Below are 18,340 nucleotides of genomic sequence, written 5' to 3'. Positions count from 1 at the left end.
CTCCACCCCCCCATGCTCTTGGCCACCCCCCATACTCTCCACCTCCCCCCATGCTCTCTGTCACCCCCCATGCTCTCCACCTCCCCCCATACTCTCCACCCCCCCATGCACTGAACACCCATCCACGCTGAACACCCTAAATGTTTGGCTTCGTGAACGCTTGAATTAACGTTCAGACCAAACACTAAGCTCATCCCTAATTAGAACTCATTACCAGGGCAGGACTTAGGGTGGTGGGGGCCCCTGGGCTTGAGTCACTTTCGGGCCCTACCTTTTATACATTACAGTGTTTATCGGCGAATAACACGCACCCCAAGTTTAGGAGGGAATTTTAAGGAAAAAACTTACATTTAAATGCCCATCAACGCAGCCTTGTCAGTGTCATTTGCAAACTTGTCAGTGTTGCCTTGTCATTTGCAGCCTTGCCCCAGTGTCATTGGCAGCCTTGTCATTTGCACCCTTGAAGTTTAAAAACGGTGCCACCGAGATACAGTGTCCTGTGTATCTTGGCAACTCTTGGGTCCTCGCGGCGGCTCTCGGGTCCTCTTGCAGTCCCGAGCGGAGCCGAGAGTAGCCAAGTGTACTCAGCTTGGCTCACGGTCACTCCCAGTCCCTGTGTTATGTCCATCATAGGGTGGGACTGGGCGTGACCCTGAGCGGAGCCGAGTACACTCGGCTATGTATCTTGGCGGGGACCATGGGGCCCCCTATTGGGCGGGGCCCACGGGCTTGAGCCCAGTCAAGCCCAATGGTAACTCCAGCCCTGCTCATTACTGATTACAAAACACCTCTGCTGAAAACCAGAATGTAATGTTTGGCCAGGCAGGTGGTCCACCATGTTTTTATATATCATGTAGCTTTGTAGCATTGTCCATCCATGTTTTATAGATCAGTTATGGTGCAACCAGTCCATCACTGAAAGACAGGAGGGTTTTCCCAACCTTGTTCCGGATGCTTCGAAATGATTTTGTCATTTATTCTAAATTGGCTCAAATGCTGAAGTACTTTGGCTGGACCTGGATAGGAATTATTAGATCTCAGGATGACAGCGGGAGCGAAGAGTATATGGTTTTGAGGGAAGTCATGAATCTCTATAAAATTTGCGTTTCTTTTGAATTAAGATTTGATGGGAGGGTATCCATGCCTGGAGAGTTACATAAACAAGCACATTCTATTAATAAAGCATCTGTCCATGTCATTGTAATCTGTGGGACGTTGTTTGATTTTGAGACTGACTTTGTACATTTTATAAGAGATTATGTAGAAGACGGAACGATCGTCCTTAGTCCTGTCTGGGCGGCAAATGTTGTCCTCATTGGTAAACACCCAGAAATGTTTAATTGTAGTTTGTCCTTTGGGGCCAAGTCCACAAGTATTGCAGAATTTCAGAATTTTGTTGATGAATTCCAACCTCAAAAAAAGCCAGACGACAGATTACTTGAAGATCTGTGGATGATGGAATTTGGTTGTTCTTCTGTAGATGAACGCAAAAATCGTCTCTTTCAATATGTATATAAAAGGTCACTTCATGAGTGCAATGGCACAGAACGTATTAGTGATATCCAACACTTCTTCCATGGCGGTAATGCCCACCAAGTGTATCTCGCGGTTTACTCTATGGCCGCCGCCTTACATGATATGCTTGGATTCATGAAGACATCTGGAAGCCATTTATCTGACTTTAATCACCAGGTGAGTGCAGCCCACATAGAGTAAATCATATCTGAATCCGTTTTTCCCTTTTATTTTATCTTTGTAACCCAGCAAATAACTCTCACTACTTGTTCCTGGGTGGCTTCACTCAGTTCTCCACTGTATCTATGGAGGAATTCGTACTTCCCAGCCGTCTGCCCATTATTTGTGAGTAATAAGATTAGCAGTTCACATGAGAAAGATAACATTGTTTCACTTCCAGCTCAGTTCATGGGAAATTTCTGGCAAGATCAACAGGGTTTTATTTTTTTTGTTCTTGCTGAAAATGAAAACGAATGCAGCCACCACATCCAAGGACTGGTAAACTGCAATACATTTCATTTATTGATATATTTTAATGTCCTTATTGCATGTTACGTAATGTGCAAGTGTAACTGGACATGTGCAGAGTGAAAAAAAAAATGGTTGCTTTTCGATTCATTATTTAAATAATTTAGTTAGTTAATTTCAGTAAATTAATATAATTTGTTTTCATCTCATTTATTTGTTTTCTAACTTGATTCAAACTTTCCAAATTCCGTTGAATTGAATTGAATTTGTCCGAATTCGAAAAATTCAAATAGGCATTCAAATTTATTCTATTCAAAATTTATATTTTGGAAGATGATTATATTCTTTCTATTTTATTCTATTCTCTTGTTTTTTTTTTTTATTCTATTCAAAATTAGAATTTTGCCAGGTGGTTATATTCTTTCTATTTTTATTCAATTCTGTTCTAGTTCATTGCTTTTTCTAATCTCTTTTTCTATTCTATTATTTTCGATTTTATTCTTTTCTATTCTAAACTATTCCTTTTCAGATTTGAATTCTATTCAAAACGTGTATTTTGGAGGGGGGGGGGCGGAGCTAGCCGCAGAAAGGAGATGGACGCCTGAGAGAGGAGCTCCGAAGCAGGCGGACACACAACGGCACATAGCGGGCAGCAGAGTGGCAGCTGTGATTCCAGGTGAGCCCCGGAATACACCAGCGATATTGGGGCATGCCGCGACTATGTCAAAAAAAAAAGGAGACACGGAGGCCACAGAAATTGACTTCCTACTACCCCCTGGAGCACAGGCAAGATGGAGGAGGTCCGCGGGCACACACAATGGTGAGTACTAAACAACGCGGATCATCAAACAGCAATCCAGCAAAAAGAAACAGCTCATCTAAGAGCCCACAGTCTCCACTGAACACTCCTACCTCTGGAAGCCCTGAAAAAACCAGGATGAGACTGGATGCTACGGATGCAAGCCATGAGGTGATCATGGGATTAGAATCAGGGGAAGACACCAGAGACCTCCCAGACTCCATAGACCTGTTCCCCACAAGTAATCAGCCTGTGCTAGACACCACCATAAAGCACATGTTGGTCTCCCTAAGAAGTTCACTCCATGCAGATATGATGTCTTGTATACATAGATTCGGGGTGGAACTATAGGCAACAGCATCCCGGGTGGACCATATAGAAACTAAAATGGAAGAATTTTCCACCACCATCAATGATTTGGTGGACGCCCATGAGAATGATATGAAGGCAGTTAAATCTAAACTCGCTGACATTGAAGACCGCTCAAGGCGCAACAATTTAAGAATCAGGGGGGTCCCCGAGTCGGTCAGGCAATCTGATCTTCGTGAGTATGTGGTGCAACTGTTCAAGTCCATCTTACCCAAATTAACTGAGCTGGATATTGTAGTAGATAGAATTCACAGACTCCCAAAGCCAACATACCTATCGGACAACATACCTAGGGACGTCATATTACGCCTACACTTTTTCCACGTGAAAGAGCGACTAATGGTGGCAGTATGCAACAGAGATCAGCTTCCTTCACAGTACCAAAATCTGCAATTGAGGATTTATCCCAATTTACCCTTCAGAAAAGAAGGAACCTCAACACCATCTCGAAAGCACTGAGAAACCATAAAATTACCTACAAATGGGGGTTCCCTACAAAGCTGACCATAACCAGGGGGAGGAAAGACCACGTGGTGGACTCTCTGGCTAGAGGCATGCAACTGCTCAAAATGTGGCAGATAGTACCAGAAGACTCTCCTCACTCCAACCCTTTTAAAAGCCCTGAAGGTATAACTGGGGACTGGAACCTTGTTACCGCGAAAAATGCCCACAAACTCACTTGACCACTCTGCGGCTGGACAAAACCAATCCCGCCTCCATGCATAGGAGACTTTTGATAGCAGCATTACTTACTCCTCTGCTGTCCTTCTCCTTTCGGCGGACGCTTGGAGCTCATTTTTTTTTTTTGTATGTTACCCCTGAACATGTTGAGTGGCAGCTGCCACACCCGGATCACAACGATCCTTTCTAACTACTTGTTTGCAGTTCTACATCTGTTTTGTTCCTTCGTAAGTTTTACAGTCAACCATCGCCTATGCCTACAGTCAACGATGAGGATAGCTTCCTGTACCAGAAGGTGCACTGCATCCGGAAGCCAAGAGCCTGGACGGAGCAACTCCCTCCATTGGACACCTTGCCACGGAACAACCACAATAAGTGCTGTTTATGCACCTCGCACACAACTCCATACTTTACCGCGCAGGAATGGTTATAACCTTTATGACAATCAATGCCAAAGGTCTTAATCATCCGGCTAAATGCAAATCTATGTGGGAGGAGGCGGCACAACAAAAGTGCGACGTCCTCTGCGTCCAAGAAACGCACTTCCACAGCCAGGCTCAGCCCAAATATTCAAATCCTAAGTTCCCGCACTTCTACTTTGCCAATACAGCTGTGAAAAAGAGGGGTGTACTTACAGCTATAAAGGATACAGTTGTCTTCACGTTGCACAGCGAGTTATCTGACCCACAAGGAAGGTACCATATATTGGTTTGTGACATTAATCACACCAAGTATACGATAGTAAACGTGTACGCACCAAATGTGCATCAAACCCGATTCTTCCATAGAGTCATAAGGAAGACTAACCGTATCAGGCAGGGATACTTGTTGCTGTACGGGGACTTCAATCTCCCTCCAGACCCTGCAGTAGACTCTACTACAACCTTTAACAGGCATCAGAGTTCCCTGCAACCTGCAATCACTAGTCATGACCTGTACGATGCGTGGAGGTGCTTAAACGCCTCAGAAAGGGACTATTCCTTTTTTTCCACAAGGCATAGAGTCTATGCGAGATTGGACCTTTTCCTGGTGGACGAGTGGTTGCTGACCAGAATTGGGTCATCTAAGCCCACGTACACACGGTCGGAGATTTTGCCAACCAAATCCGTCGGATTTTGCCCGTCGGATTTAGTCCGACAGATTGTGTCCGAAACTGTTGCATACACACGGTCGGGCCAAGTTGGCGAAAAATCCGATCTTTCAGAACGTGATGACGTAATTTCATTAGGATGGGACTACGTTCAGGCTAGTAGCCAATAGCTTTGATGTAGGAATTTGATCTGAGCATGCGCGACACTTGGTCCGATGAAAATGCTCTACACATGATCGGATTAGGTCCGTCCGGCCCAGTTGGTCGGGAAATATTTCCAACATGTTGGAAAATTGGGTCGGACGGAGATTCGGACAGAATAAGTCCGATGCAGACCACACACAGTCGGATTATCTGAGGACACGGTCCGATAAGACACATTCCGACAGATTCTCCGACCGTGTGTACAAGGGCTAACATTAACACCATAACCTGGTCGGATCATGTCTCGGTGACGCTGCGGGTGGAAGACGGGCTAAAAACCTCTCCCACATTTATATGGCGATCAAACCCCCGGCTGATCCAGGCAGATCCCACCAGGTCTGAACTTATGAAGGTGTTAACTGAATTTTTTTTACTTAATGTAGAATCGGTAACTGATCCCTTTGTAACTTGGAATGCTCCTAAAGCATTTATACGAGGTCTATTTATCAAACTGAGAGTGAGGGCCAGGAGACAAGGGGGACGGCAAATACAGAAACTCACCTCTAAGCTCCTGTACACACGGTCAGAGATTTCGACAACCAAATCCATCGGATTTTGTCCGTCGGATCTTGTCCGAAACTGTTGCATACACACGGTCGGACTAGGTTGTCGAAAAATCCGATCTTTCAGAACGTGATGATGTAATTTCGTTACGATGGGACTACATTCAGGCTAGTAGCCAATAGCTTTGATGTAGGAATTTGATCTGAGCATGCGTGGCACTTGGTCCGAACAAAATTCTCTACACATGATCGGAGTATGTCCGATCGAACCAGTTGGTCGGAAAATATTTCCATCATGTTGGAAAATTGGGTCCGACGGATATACCGACGGAATCAGTCCGATGGAGACCGCACACAGTTGGATTATCCGATAACACGGTCCGATAGGACACATTCCGACGGATTCTCCGACCGTGTGTACAAGGGCTTAGATTCAACATCTTGAGCTCCAAAACAAAACTAAAGCTATACAGCTGCAACATCTCAGCAAATAACCATCTAAGACATGACCTGCGGCTACTCCTACTGGAGGATTTTGATAAGTCCGCTAGGAGACTAAAAATGTCATACTATGCTGGTGTCAATAAGGCTGGGAAGCTGCCATTTATAATAATGCCGTCGCCTTGTCCTCCTTCCCCTCTGAAATGCTCCAAGCCATGATTGTTGCTCTGCCGAAACCAGGGAAGGAACCCAACACGCCCCCAAATTTTGGCCCCATCTCATTGTTAAATAATGATTTGAAGATTTATGCGAAACTGATAGCAGGCAGGTTGGTGAATTTATTGTCATCCTTTATTCACCCAGATCAATCTGGATTCACTAAGGTTTGCCAAACGGCCAACGCCACTAGACTCTTGATCAACATCATACACCTGGCCAACAGAACTGGAACACCTTCTCTGCTTCTAGCTCTGGATGTAGAGAAGGGGTTTGACCAAATCCATTGGGAATACCTTGCACAGACCCTGAGGAGCTTCGGCTTCGGAGGGCAAATATATCAAGCCATCATGGCACTTTACACCCAACCATCAGCCCAAGTATATGTTTCAGGATCACTCTCAACCCCATTATTTTGTATTAATTTAAATTTGTTACTATTGTAATTCGGAAATTCAGATACATCTGAATTTCCAAATAGCGAAAACATTTTCACAATTTCAATTCAGAACTAAATGAATTGCACATGCCTAGGTATAACACTTCCAGGTATTGATCACAATATCCCCCCCTGACAATCTCATACCAGACCAACTATAGCATGCTGCCTGAGTGGCCAGGGAAGGGATGGGCAGTGAGTTTGCAGCCTCCACTCCCTCTTGAGCCATACCGAATCGCATGCTATCAACATTGAGTGGGTACCTTGCTAAGCTCCCCTGGAAGTGCACCCAGTCCCCATGTTATTGGGAGAAAAGGCAAGGTAGATGTGAGGGTCTGCGGAGGAGACTTATCGAAATCTGGAAGCCCCTTTAAGATAGGGGGAATTTTAAATTTTGTGACCCCATATGTGACTGAGGAGTGCATAGTACCCCTTGTTTATCCTTCACGAAAAAAAGTTAAATGGTAAATCTAAAAAATCCCGAATTTAAAAAATACTAAAATAAAAAGCATCATCCCTCAATGCAAATTCAATGCCATTTCTACCAGCCAGCTATGTAGACCCAACATTGATAACAATAAACGATGCCCTGATGACCCACCAATAATCCTTTCGCTTCTCTTGTTGCATATGACAGCTCCCTGGCCAACCGCTGAATGTCAACCAATTGGAAGGATATGCCGAGTGATGTCATTGACCAAATATGGTAATGACCATGCTTGGACACTTGGCCCATTGATTGACATTCAGCAGCTGGCCAGGGAGCTGTCATTTGTGAATGGAGTATCAACAGGAGAGGAGCTCCATCAGACAACGAGGTACGTCTTATTCTCCCACCCGTTTTGGATTGATGACACATATATCCCAGTAATCAACTGGCATCTTCTGCACCTTGCCGAGTGCGCCTCACTTTCTTCACACTGTGCAGGCGCGTGATCAGTAGGTGCATGCTGGGTAGCCAGCTGCACTGTATCCCGGGAGAAAGTCCGACCGTGCTTTAGACACACTGATGATGGATGCCTACAGAATCGAGAGGAGACAGTGCGTCACATTGCATTTACAAGGAACGCAAACAATTGCATGTGCAGCTTATGCCAATTTGAATGGCATAAGCTGCGACTATCATGGGGGTGCTTTAAAAAAATAAAAATGGCCGGAGCTGCACTTTAAGTGTGGAATAAGTATACATCGTCCAGTGGAAGAATATCATGAGGAACTCTACCTAACCTAATGCTTTTCACAAAAAATTGGAATATTAGATTGGGTGGGTTCTAGAGTAGCTGGGCAACCTTCGTACATAGTGTAAGGTGGCACTCGAGGTATGAAAAGCATAGTTAGTGCCCTCATGGTATAAGTCCAACCCTCCAGAAAACACGAGGTCCATGGCTCAACAAGGGTTCATTAAAACTGCATTATGGTTTCAATCAAATTCTGTCCTCCTGCAGAAGTTGCACCGATATATACAAGCTTCATACTACTTTTCCGAAAACACTTCACATCAATACTTTAATGAAGACGGAGAATTTGTTACACAATATGTTATCCAAAACCATTTATTAGTCAACAAAACTATTCTCACTAATGATGTTGGATTATTTGAGCAATCTACTTCCAGAGAGCAGAGCATTTTTATCAATGCGAGTTTAATAAAATGGAAGAACCACCAAAAAGAGGTAAGACTGACAAGGACCTGTATTGGGTGAGATGGCTGTGGTCTCCTTGAAGTTGATCTTTTCCCTATCACTGGCCTATCCCGCTTTGTTGGGTCTCTGTAAAGATGGACATCTTGGTAGAGGAGCATGGTTTTGCTTCCTAATGTTAGAGTTACCCCCTTGATGAATGTTGGGAAATATTTAGAAAGAAGTAGTAGATGTGGAGGAAGCAAAAATCCACAGAATAGATAAAGAAGAAGCAGGGGGATCCCTGCACTGCAGGTCCTCAGGTACAGCTTTCTTTCCAGCAAGGAGAACAGTGATGATCAGCACAGTAGTGACATCACCAAATCTCACTCCAAATCATCAGTCAGAGGCAGATATACAGTTCTGGAGATAGAAAAACAGGAAACACAAGGCTCCTTTTCAGGGTGCTATGAAGGTGCAATTAAACTTTCTAGATACTTTTTAACCACTTCAGCCCCGGAAGGATTTACCCCCTTCCTGACCGGCCATTTTTTGCGATACGGCACTGATTTGTTTTAACTGACAATTGCGCGGTCATGCGACGCTGTACCCAAACAAAATTTACGTCCTTTTTTTCTTCTCAAATAGAGATTTTTTTTGGTGGTATTTGATCACCTCTGCGGTTTTTATTTTTTGCGCTATAAACAAAAATAAGAGGGACAATTTTGAAAAAAACACAATATTTTTTACTTTTTGCTATAAAGAATATCCCCAATTTAAAATGAATAAATACATTTCCTGAGTTTAGGCCGATATGTAATCTTCTAAGTATTTTTGTTAAATTGCAATAAGCGTATATTGATTGGTTTGCGCAAAAGTTATAGCGTCTACAAAGTAGTAATGGCGGCGATCTGCATTTTTTATCAGGACTGCGACATTGTAGCTGACAGATCGGATACTTTTGACACTTTTTTTGGGACCAGTGACATTTATACAGTGATCAGAGCTATAAATAGCCACTGATTATTGTATAAATGTCACTGGCAGGGAAGGGAGTTAACACTAGGGGGGCGACCAAGGGGTTGTGTTCCCTCAGTGTGGTCTAACCGTGGTGGGGGAGGCATGGGACTGCCTGGGGGAAGGGACTGATCAGTGTTCCTATATACTAGGAACACACAATCTGTCTCCTCTCCCCAGTCAGAATGTGGAATTGTGTGTTTACACACACAGAACCTCGTTCTGGTTCTGTCAGGAGCGATCGCATGTGCCAGCGGACATTGCGGCTGCTGGGCACGTGCATCGACTCCTCAGTACTGCGGTGGGCGTGCCCCCTATACCCCTTAAAGTGGCGGGTGGTCGGCAAGTGGTTAAAGATACAAAATCTTCACTTTCTGAGTTCAGGTCCACTTTAACCATGTTAATGCTGGGCACTTTTACCCCCTTCCCGCCCAGACCAGTTTTCAGCTTTCAGGGCTCTCACACTTTGAATGACAATTAGTCGTGTTACATTGTACCCAAATTAAACTGATATCATTTTTTTTTTTTTTGCTCAAACAGACATTTCTTTTGATGGTATTTATTCACAACTGGATTATTTTTAATTTTTTTATATATAAGCGAAAAAATAAAAACAAAAAAAATATATTTTCTACTTTATGTTTTTTTTTTTATATAAGCGAAAAAAAATAAAAACAAAAAAAAATATATATTTTCTACTTTATGTTTTTTTTAATATAAGCAAAAAAAAATAAAAACAAAAAAAATATATATTTTCTACTTTATGTTTTTTTTATATAAGCGAAAAAAAAATAATAACAAAAAAAATATATATTTTCTACTTTATGTTTTTTTTATATAAGCAAAAAAAAATATATATATATATTTTCTACTTTATGTTTTTTTTTTTAATCCATCAAAATCACATTTCATCATGAATTTAGACCAGAATGTATTCTGCTACATGTCTTTGGTAAAAAAAAAAAAAGTCCTTAAAAGTGCATGATGATTGGTTTGTGTGAAAGCTACTATAGCTAGGCCACGTATCATTAAAAATGGATCAATCCTGATGTACCGACAGCCGATCTCATTTCTTGGGGCCCAAAAATGTCAGGACAGGACAAATACCCCCCCCCCCCCCCCCCCAAGTGACAATTAATTTGGGCACAGTGTGGCACGGCTATAGTAATTTTTAGCCAAGCTATCCTGAAAAGATGAACTGGTAATAAAGGGGTATATACAGGCTTGTACTAAAGTTGTTAAATAAAGAGATTACATTGTTATTTAACCACTTAAGGACCGAACCTCGTTTTGAGATTTGGTGTTTACAAGTTAAAATCCGTTTTTGTTTTTTGTTTTTTGCCCATTACTTACATTATATATTTTTTTCTAACACCCTAGATAAAATGGCGGTTGTTGCAAACATTCTGTCACACCGTATTTTCACATTCTCCGTTTTTTAATTTTATATCGTGAAAGATAAATTAATACCCAACATGTCACGCTTTAAAATTGCGGTCTTATAAGCGCACTTTTTTTTTGGAAAAAAAAATACACTTTTGTGAATTAAAAAATAACAATAAAAAATAAAGTTAGCCCAATTTTTTTTTCATATTGTGTAAGATAATGTTACGCCGAGTAAATTGATACCCAACATGTCACAGTTCAAAATTATAAATTTATAAATGTCGCCTTTGGAGATATTTCAGTGCCAACGTTTTTCGCCATTCCAGGGGCAATATTGAAGCGTGACATGTTGGGTATCAATTTACTCGGCGTAACATTATCTTTCAAAATATAGAAAAAAAATTGGGCTAACTTTACTGTTTTATTTTTTTCAAAAATGTGTATTTTGTCCAAAACAATTGCGTTTGTAAGACCACTGGGCGAATACGGTGTGTCATAAAGTATTGCAACAACCTTCATTTTATTCTCTAGGGTGTCTAGAAAAATATATATATTTATATAATGTTTGGGCGTTCTAAGTAATTTTCTAGCAAAAAAAAATAGATTTTAACTTCAAGTGTCCTTAAGTGGTTAAAAGTATTTCCTAAAGGGAAATATATTTCCTATAAGGGTAAACATCTCACAGATTTATAAGATGCTGGGAGGAGTGGATGAGATGGAGGTACCTACCCTGTTTCCCCTAAAGTAAAACATCCTCCGAAAGTAAGACCTCCCACCAGGTTTCCCTCTCGCAGAAATATAAGGCATCCCCCGATAAAAAGGTATACCCCGATAATAAGACATCACCCAATAAAAAGGCCCCTAAAGCTACCATAAGGCGTCTGACTCTTCTGGACCATAGCGGTGGGCACTGCCACGCAGCTCACTGATTGGCGGCAGCTCAGCCGGAGCTGTTCAGGCAGGTAGGTGCGAGGTCTCTTTAAATCAGTGAGCTGCGGCTGGCTCTCTGAATGACGAGTGACGTCACCCGTCATCAGAGAGCCCGTCCTGCCACCAGCACAAGCTGTCACCTTCTGCCGCCTGCTGCTTGCTCTGCCCTGACGGAGTCTGGCTGACTCACAATTAGACAGTGAGTCGCGCTGGGCAGGAGTTGGGCACATTGTGTGGAATCTGGCCTCCACAGACACACAGGGGTGACTGAGGTGGGGGGGGGGATGTCTGGTAAAGGGTGGGGGATGTCTAGTGAAGATGGCAGGGGGAGACTAAATAATCCACTGGCACATAGGTGGGTGGAGGGGGACTCACTTAAAATGACACAGGGTGGATTTGAGGGGGGGGGGTCAAAATGGCACAGGAGGATCAGAAGGGGGCAGAATCAATAAATGTCTACCCTATTCATCTTCATGGAAAAATAAGACATCCCCTGAAAATAAGACCTAGCACATCTTTGGGAGCAAAAATTAATATAAGACACTGTCTTATTTTCGGGGGAAACAGGGTACCTATATAAAAAAAATGGGAAGAAGAAATAGGACCACGAGGGGAGAAACAGAATATAGAAAACATTTTGCACTTAACACAAGGGACATCTAAAAATCTCAATACAATAGAAATGAATTACAAAAAGTCTTGTTAGGTGGTATAGGACACCATATATGATGACGAGATATCAAGAAGATCAACCTGGGACGTGTTGGAGAGGGTGTGGACAACAAGGGAACACGGCACACATTTGGTGGGAATGCCCAAAAATTAGAAAGTTCTGGAGGGAAATATTAGCTCTGATAAAAACAATAACAGGAACTCAGGTACTAGAAAACCCTTGGACATGCCTCTTCCACGGTACAGACACCCCAACCCAAAAGTATAAAGAAGCCCTCATAGGACAAGTGGAAGCCCCAAAACTGAGGGAATGGATAGAGAAAGTAGAGGATATGTATAGAATGGAGGGATGGGAAGAGGATGAGGAGGGTGGTAAAAAGAAATTCCGAAAGAAATGGGAACAATGGAAATTGTTCAAATTAACGAAGAAATATAATGAGGTAGTAGGGCTATTGGGGGGGGGGGGGGGTAGGATGCTTTTCTTTGTATATTATGTTTTATATTTTTTGTATGGAAAAAATACTAAATACAGAATAAAAAAAAAAAAAAAAAAGTATTTCCTAAAAGTTGTTTAACAAAAAAATTCTCTTTGTCTAGATCCCGAGATCGCAGTGTTCTGAGGACTGCTTACCGGGAAACAGAGAAGTGCCGAGCTCAGATGTACATGAATGCTGTCATGGTTGTGTCCCGTGCTCAGAAGGAGAGATGTCCAATGAAACAGGTGGATTTTATTATTACTTTCTAAGCCCTTGTACACACGGTCGGACATTCCGATGGAAAATGTCCAATCGGACCGTGTTGTTGGATAATCCGACCGTGTGTGGGCTCCATCGGACTGTTTCCGTCAGAATATCCGACAGACAAAGTTTTAGCCCTTGTACACACAGTCGGAGAATCCATCGGAATGTGTCCTATCGGACTGTGTTGACCGGAATATCCCAATTTTCCAACTTGTTGGAAATATATTCCGACCAACTGGGCCGATCGGACATACTCCGATCATGTGTAGAGAATTTTGATCGGACAAAGTGCCACGCATGCTCAGATCAAATTCCTACATCAAAGCTATTGGCTACTAGCCTGAATGTAGTCCCGTCGTAACGAAATTACGCCATCACGTTCTGAATGATCAGATTTTTCGACAACTTTGTCCGACCGTGTGTATGCAACAGTTTCGGACAAGATCCGACGGACAAAATCTGATGGACAAAATCCGACGGATTTGGTTGTCGAAATCTCCGACCGTGTGTACAGGGGCTTAGAGCTGGGCTATAAAACTTTCCGACAACATGATCCGATCGGACTTTGTCCGATTGTGTGTAGAGAATTCCGATCGGACAAAGTGCCACGCATGCTCAGATCAAATTCCTAGACCAAAGCTATTGGCTACTAGCCTGAATGCAGTCTTGTCGTAACAAAATAACGTCGTCACATTACGTACGATCGGATTTTCCGACAACTCTATCCGACCGTGTGTATGCAACACCAGTTTTGGACAAAATCCGTCGGACAAAATCTGACGGATTTTGTTGTCGGAATGTCCGACCCGTGTGTACAGGGGCTAAGACTTCTGTTGGTGGTAAAAGCAAATGCAAGGAAACCCATAGCACCCCTCACATTTTTGTATTCATTTTCTTCTCTCTTTTCATGTGACAACACTGAGGAAATGACACTTGTCTACAATGTAAAGTAGTGAGTGTACAGCTTGTATAACAGTGTAAATTTGCCGTCCCCTCAAAATAAATCAACACACAGCCATTAATGTCTAAACCTCTGGCAACAAAAGTCAGTACACCCCTAAGTGAAAATGTCCAAATTGGGCCCAATTAGCCGTTTTCCCTCCCCATGTGACTCGTTAGTGTTACAAGGTCTCAGGTGTGAATGGGGAGCAGGTGTGTTAAATTTGGTGTTATCGCTCTCACGCTCTCATACTGGTCACTGGACATGGCACCTCATGGCAAAGAACTCTCTGAGGATCTGAAAAAAAAGAATTGTCGCTCTACATAAAGATGGCCTAGGCTATAAGAAGATTGCCAAGACCCTGAAACTGAGCTGCAGTATGGTGGCCAAGACCATACAGCAGTTCCACTCAGAACAGGCTTCGCCATGGTGGAGCAAAAAAGTTGAGGTCACGTGCTCAGCGTCATATCCAGAGGTTGTCTTTGGAAAATAGAGGTATGAGTGCTGCCAGGATTGCTGCAGAGGTTATAGGGGTGGGGGGGTCAGCCTGTCAGTGCTCAGACCATACGCCGCACACTGCATCAAAATTGGTCTGCATGGCTCTCATCCCAGAAGGAAGCCTCTTCTAAAGATGCTGCACAAGAAAAGAACACAAACAGTTTGCTGAAGACAAGCAGACTAAGGAGATGGATTACTGGAACCGTGTCCTGTGGTCTGATGAGACCAAGATAAACGTATTTGGTTCAGATGGTGTCAAGCGTGTGTGGCGGCAACCAGAGGTGCAGAGGTGATCAAATACCACCAAAAGAAAGCTCTATTTGTGGGAAACAAAGGACATAAATTTCATTTGGATACAGCGTTGCATGACCGCATAATAAAACAGTGCCGTATCGCAAAAAATGGCCTGATCATGAAGGGAGGTAAATCTTCCAGAGGTCAAATGGTTAATATATATTACGTTGGCTTTTTCCATATGAAAATATTGTGTGAACTTCTATAGTTTTTGTTCAAAATACTTTTTATTCTGTGTAAATTAAAAACTAAAATCAAACATGTTGTAAAATTCCACAATTGGTTTTATTTTTCAGGAAGTGAGAACTGCATGAAGTGTCTGGACCACGAATGGCCAAATGAGAACAAAACCCAATGTAATCCCAAGCTGATGGAGTTTTTGTCTTATACTGATAATCTATCTTTAATTTTCATGGTTATCTCTTTATTCCTTTGCATTTTAACATTTTCGATAATGATTGTATTTATCTCATATGGAGACACCCCCATTGTCAGAGCCAATAACAAGAGCCTCAGCTTTGTCCTCCTGGTCTCCATCATGTTGGGTTTCCTCTGTGTGTTCTTGTTCCTGGGTCGTCCCTTGGATACAACCTGTTGGCTGCGCCAAACGTCTTTTGGATTTCTTTTTACCATAGCCGTCTCCTCTGTGTTGGGCAAGACTGTGATGGTTTGGCTTGCTTTCAAAGCCACCAAACCGGGCAGTGTGTGGAAGAAATGGGTTGGAGTAAAGCTGCCCAATTCTGTTGTCTTCATCTGCTCATCATTGCAAGTTTTAATCTGCATTGCATGGTTGTCGATCTCTCCCCCCTTCCAGGAGTTGGACGAACGATCATATCAAACAAAGATCATCGTTCAGTGTAATGAAGGGTCAGTTATCGGGTTCTACTCTGTCCTGGGATATATGGGGATCCTGGCTGCTGTCAGTTTTTGTACAGCGTTTTTAGCCAGGACATTACCGGACAGTTTCAATGAAGCCAAATACATCACCTTCAGCATGCTGGTGTTCTGCAGTGTCTGGATTGCCATGATCCCGGCCTATCTGAGCACCAAAGGGAAATATATGGTGGCTGTGGAGATTTTCGCCATCCTGACCTCAAATGCTGGACTTCTAGTTTGTATATTTTTTCCAAAATGTTACAAAATTCTTTGTCATCCCGATTTAAATTCAAGGAAGCATTTGCTTGACAACAGATGTAATTAAATTTTTAGGCTGGGTTCACACTATTGTGAATTGGTTGCCGGCTTTCCTGCTTCCAATTCGCATGTCAAGAGATTGTGACCGGCTCTCTAGGGAGCGGCTCCGGTGGGAATTGCACAGGAGTCCTGTGTATCTTCTGGTCGGTTTCTGGTCCGAATTCAGCCAAAAATCGGATCTGAAGCGGTGAACAGGGATGCATCGGACCCCTGCTGTCAGCCGCTCCGAGTGGCAGTGTGAGCCCAGCCTTATAGTGATAATAAAGAGTTGTACCTTCATATTAAACTTAATGTGGGGCTTCCAGGAGAATCGAATGTCTGCTTTACCGATGGTCCTCCATCCACATTATAGCTAAAACCACTTGCATTGGTAGCTGTTTTTTTTTTTGGGGGGTAGGTGGCAGACAACCACTGTCATTCGGATCACATGCCCCCCCCCCGGGGGCTCTTGTCGTCAGGCGGTCATCCAGCCCCACACTTACCCCATCTAGGTTTCAGGCGGGCTGCACGCCTATGGGCGATGGGCAGCTGGCAGTAGGTGGCGGCTTCTATCGCATCCCCTCTTCCTCTACATCATGGCAGCTTACGCCCTGTCCTTTCAGCCAATCAAGTGTCGGCTCTCAGGGCCCACTTCTTGATTGGCTGGGAGGAGGATCAGTTTGACAATAGTGAATATTCATTCACTAACATCACACAACTGGGTGGGCTCGGGGCTCCGAGCTTTGCACCCTGAGTCCATCCTTTTTTTGGAGCCTATTAGAGGCTCTGGCTCTAATCACATGCTTTAAACCACCCCCATTGGAATCCATGCATCTGGCACGCTGCATATAGATCAGGGGCCGGGCGCATGAAAGGGAGGTGGCGCCCGTTTGCCACTAATGCGAGGGCCGCCACTGACCACTTGTCAAAATCAAATTGCATTTTTCTGGCAAATAAATGTTTGGGGGTCTGTCAGTAAAGTTTACCTTTTTTTTTCATGAAAACTTAACATTAAGGCTTGAACACAATGAATGATGCGCCAAGTAGAATATTTTCCTTTTGCGATGTTGCACCACAGGCATGCATACCATTTGTAGTGTTTGTTTTAACTTTTTAAGTTAATAAACTTATTCACAGTTAAAAGATTTAAAACAGATCTCTTCACTGATTTTCTTGTTAAATATTTGTATTGAAGGATTTGCATAAAAAGTTGGGAAATATGCAACATGGAGGAAAAATAATTCTTGCCACCACGCAGGGAGGACCAGTAGGCAGGAATTACAGCTTATAACAGATATCGGTACATCGACTATTAAAATAGAGAAAACATTTTAGAAAATATTTGGATCAAAACATTATTCCCATATTCAATGCAATGCATCAGCATAATCATGTGGGTGAAACAAGATGGCTTCCCTGGAAAGGCCCAGGGTTAGCAGTAGAACCATGAAAAACCGGGAGATGGGAAGCAAGAATCACAAAGGAGAGTAAAGAAGTAGTAGATAGATTCAGTCAAAAAAACATTGGTAGTTGAAGCGCTATGGCTGATGAGAGGACACCTCTATTGGGGGGGGGGGTATGGCATGTATATCACAGTATAAATAGGTAAAAAATTGCGATATACAAATTAAATTAAAGTCCATATGTGTACCAAACAAATGATAAATATGAGAAATATTCCAGATTAAAGTGACAAAAGTGAATAGTTACATATTTGTATCCATCACCAAATACCCCAGTGAATCCACCACTAGGGATGAGCCGAACACCCCCCCGATTCGGTTCACACCAGAACCTGCAAACAGACCGAAAATTCGTACGAACTTTAGTACCTCATTAAAGTCTATGGGACTCGAACGTTCAAAGTCAAAAGTGCTGATTTTAAAGGCTAATATGCAAGTTATTGTCCTAAAAAGGGTTTGGGGACCCGGGTGCTGCCCCAGGGGACATGGATCAATGCAAAAATAAGTTTTAAAAACTGCAGTTTTTTCAGGAGCACTGATTTTAATGACACTTAAAGTGAAAAAAAAAAAAAGTGAAATATTCCTTTAAATATCGTGCCTGTGGGGGGGGGGGGGGGGGTGTGTCTATAGTATGCCTGTGAAGTGGCACATGTTTCCAGTGTTTAGAACAGTCCCTGCACAAAATGACATTTCTAACAGAAAAAAGTCATTTAAAACTGCTTGCGACTTTAATGTAATGTCTGGTCCCAGCAATATGGATGAAAATCATTGAGAATGGCATGGATACCCTCTCTGCCCATTATCAGCCCCTTTGGGTCTTGTACGGATATTAAGGGGAACCCCGTACCCAAATTTAAAAAAGGAAAGGCATGGGGCCCCCAGG

General features: G+C 42.9%; 1 protein-coding gene across 1 annotated transcript; it reads left to right on the top strand.

Annotated features, from left to right (window-relative positions):
* Window positions 1-920: 920 nt before the first annotated feature.
* LOC143929584 (vomeronasal type-2 receptor 26-like) lies at window positions 921-16,022 on the top strand. The gene is made up of 4 exons (XM_077453463.1): window positions 921-1,692; window positions 8,171-8,398; window positions 12,947-13,070; window positions 15,118-16,022. Exons 1-4 carry the CDS (start codon window positions 952-954, stop codon window positions 16,020-16,022), a joined length of 1,998 nt encoding a protein of 665 aa, XP_077309589.1. The 5' UTR covers window positions 921-951.
* Window positions 16,023-18,340: the final 2,318 nt, after the last annotated feature.

This window comes from Lithobates pipiens, unplaced genomic scaffold (assembly GCF_037356315.1).
Source record: "Lithobates pipiens isolate NorthernLeopardFrog02 unplaced genomic scaffold, aLitPip1_a1.2 Scaffold_24, whole genome shotgun sequence".
Classification (NCBI taxonomy): Eukaryota; Metazoa; Chordata; class Amphibia; order Anura; family Ranidae; genus Lithobates; species Lithobates pipiens.
This window is presented reverse-complemented; position numbering and strand designations above follow the sequence as displayed.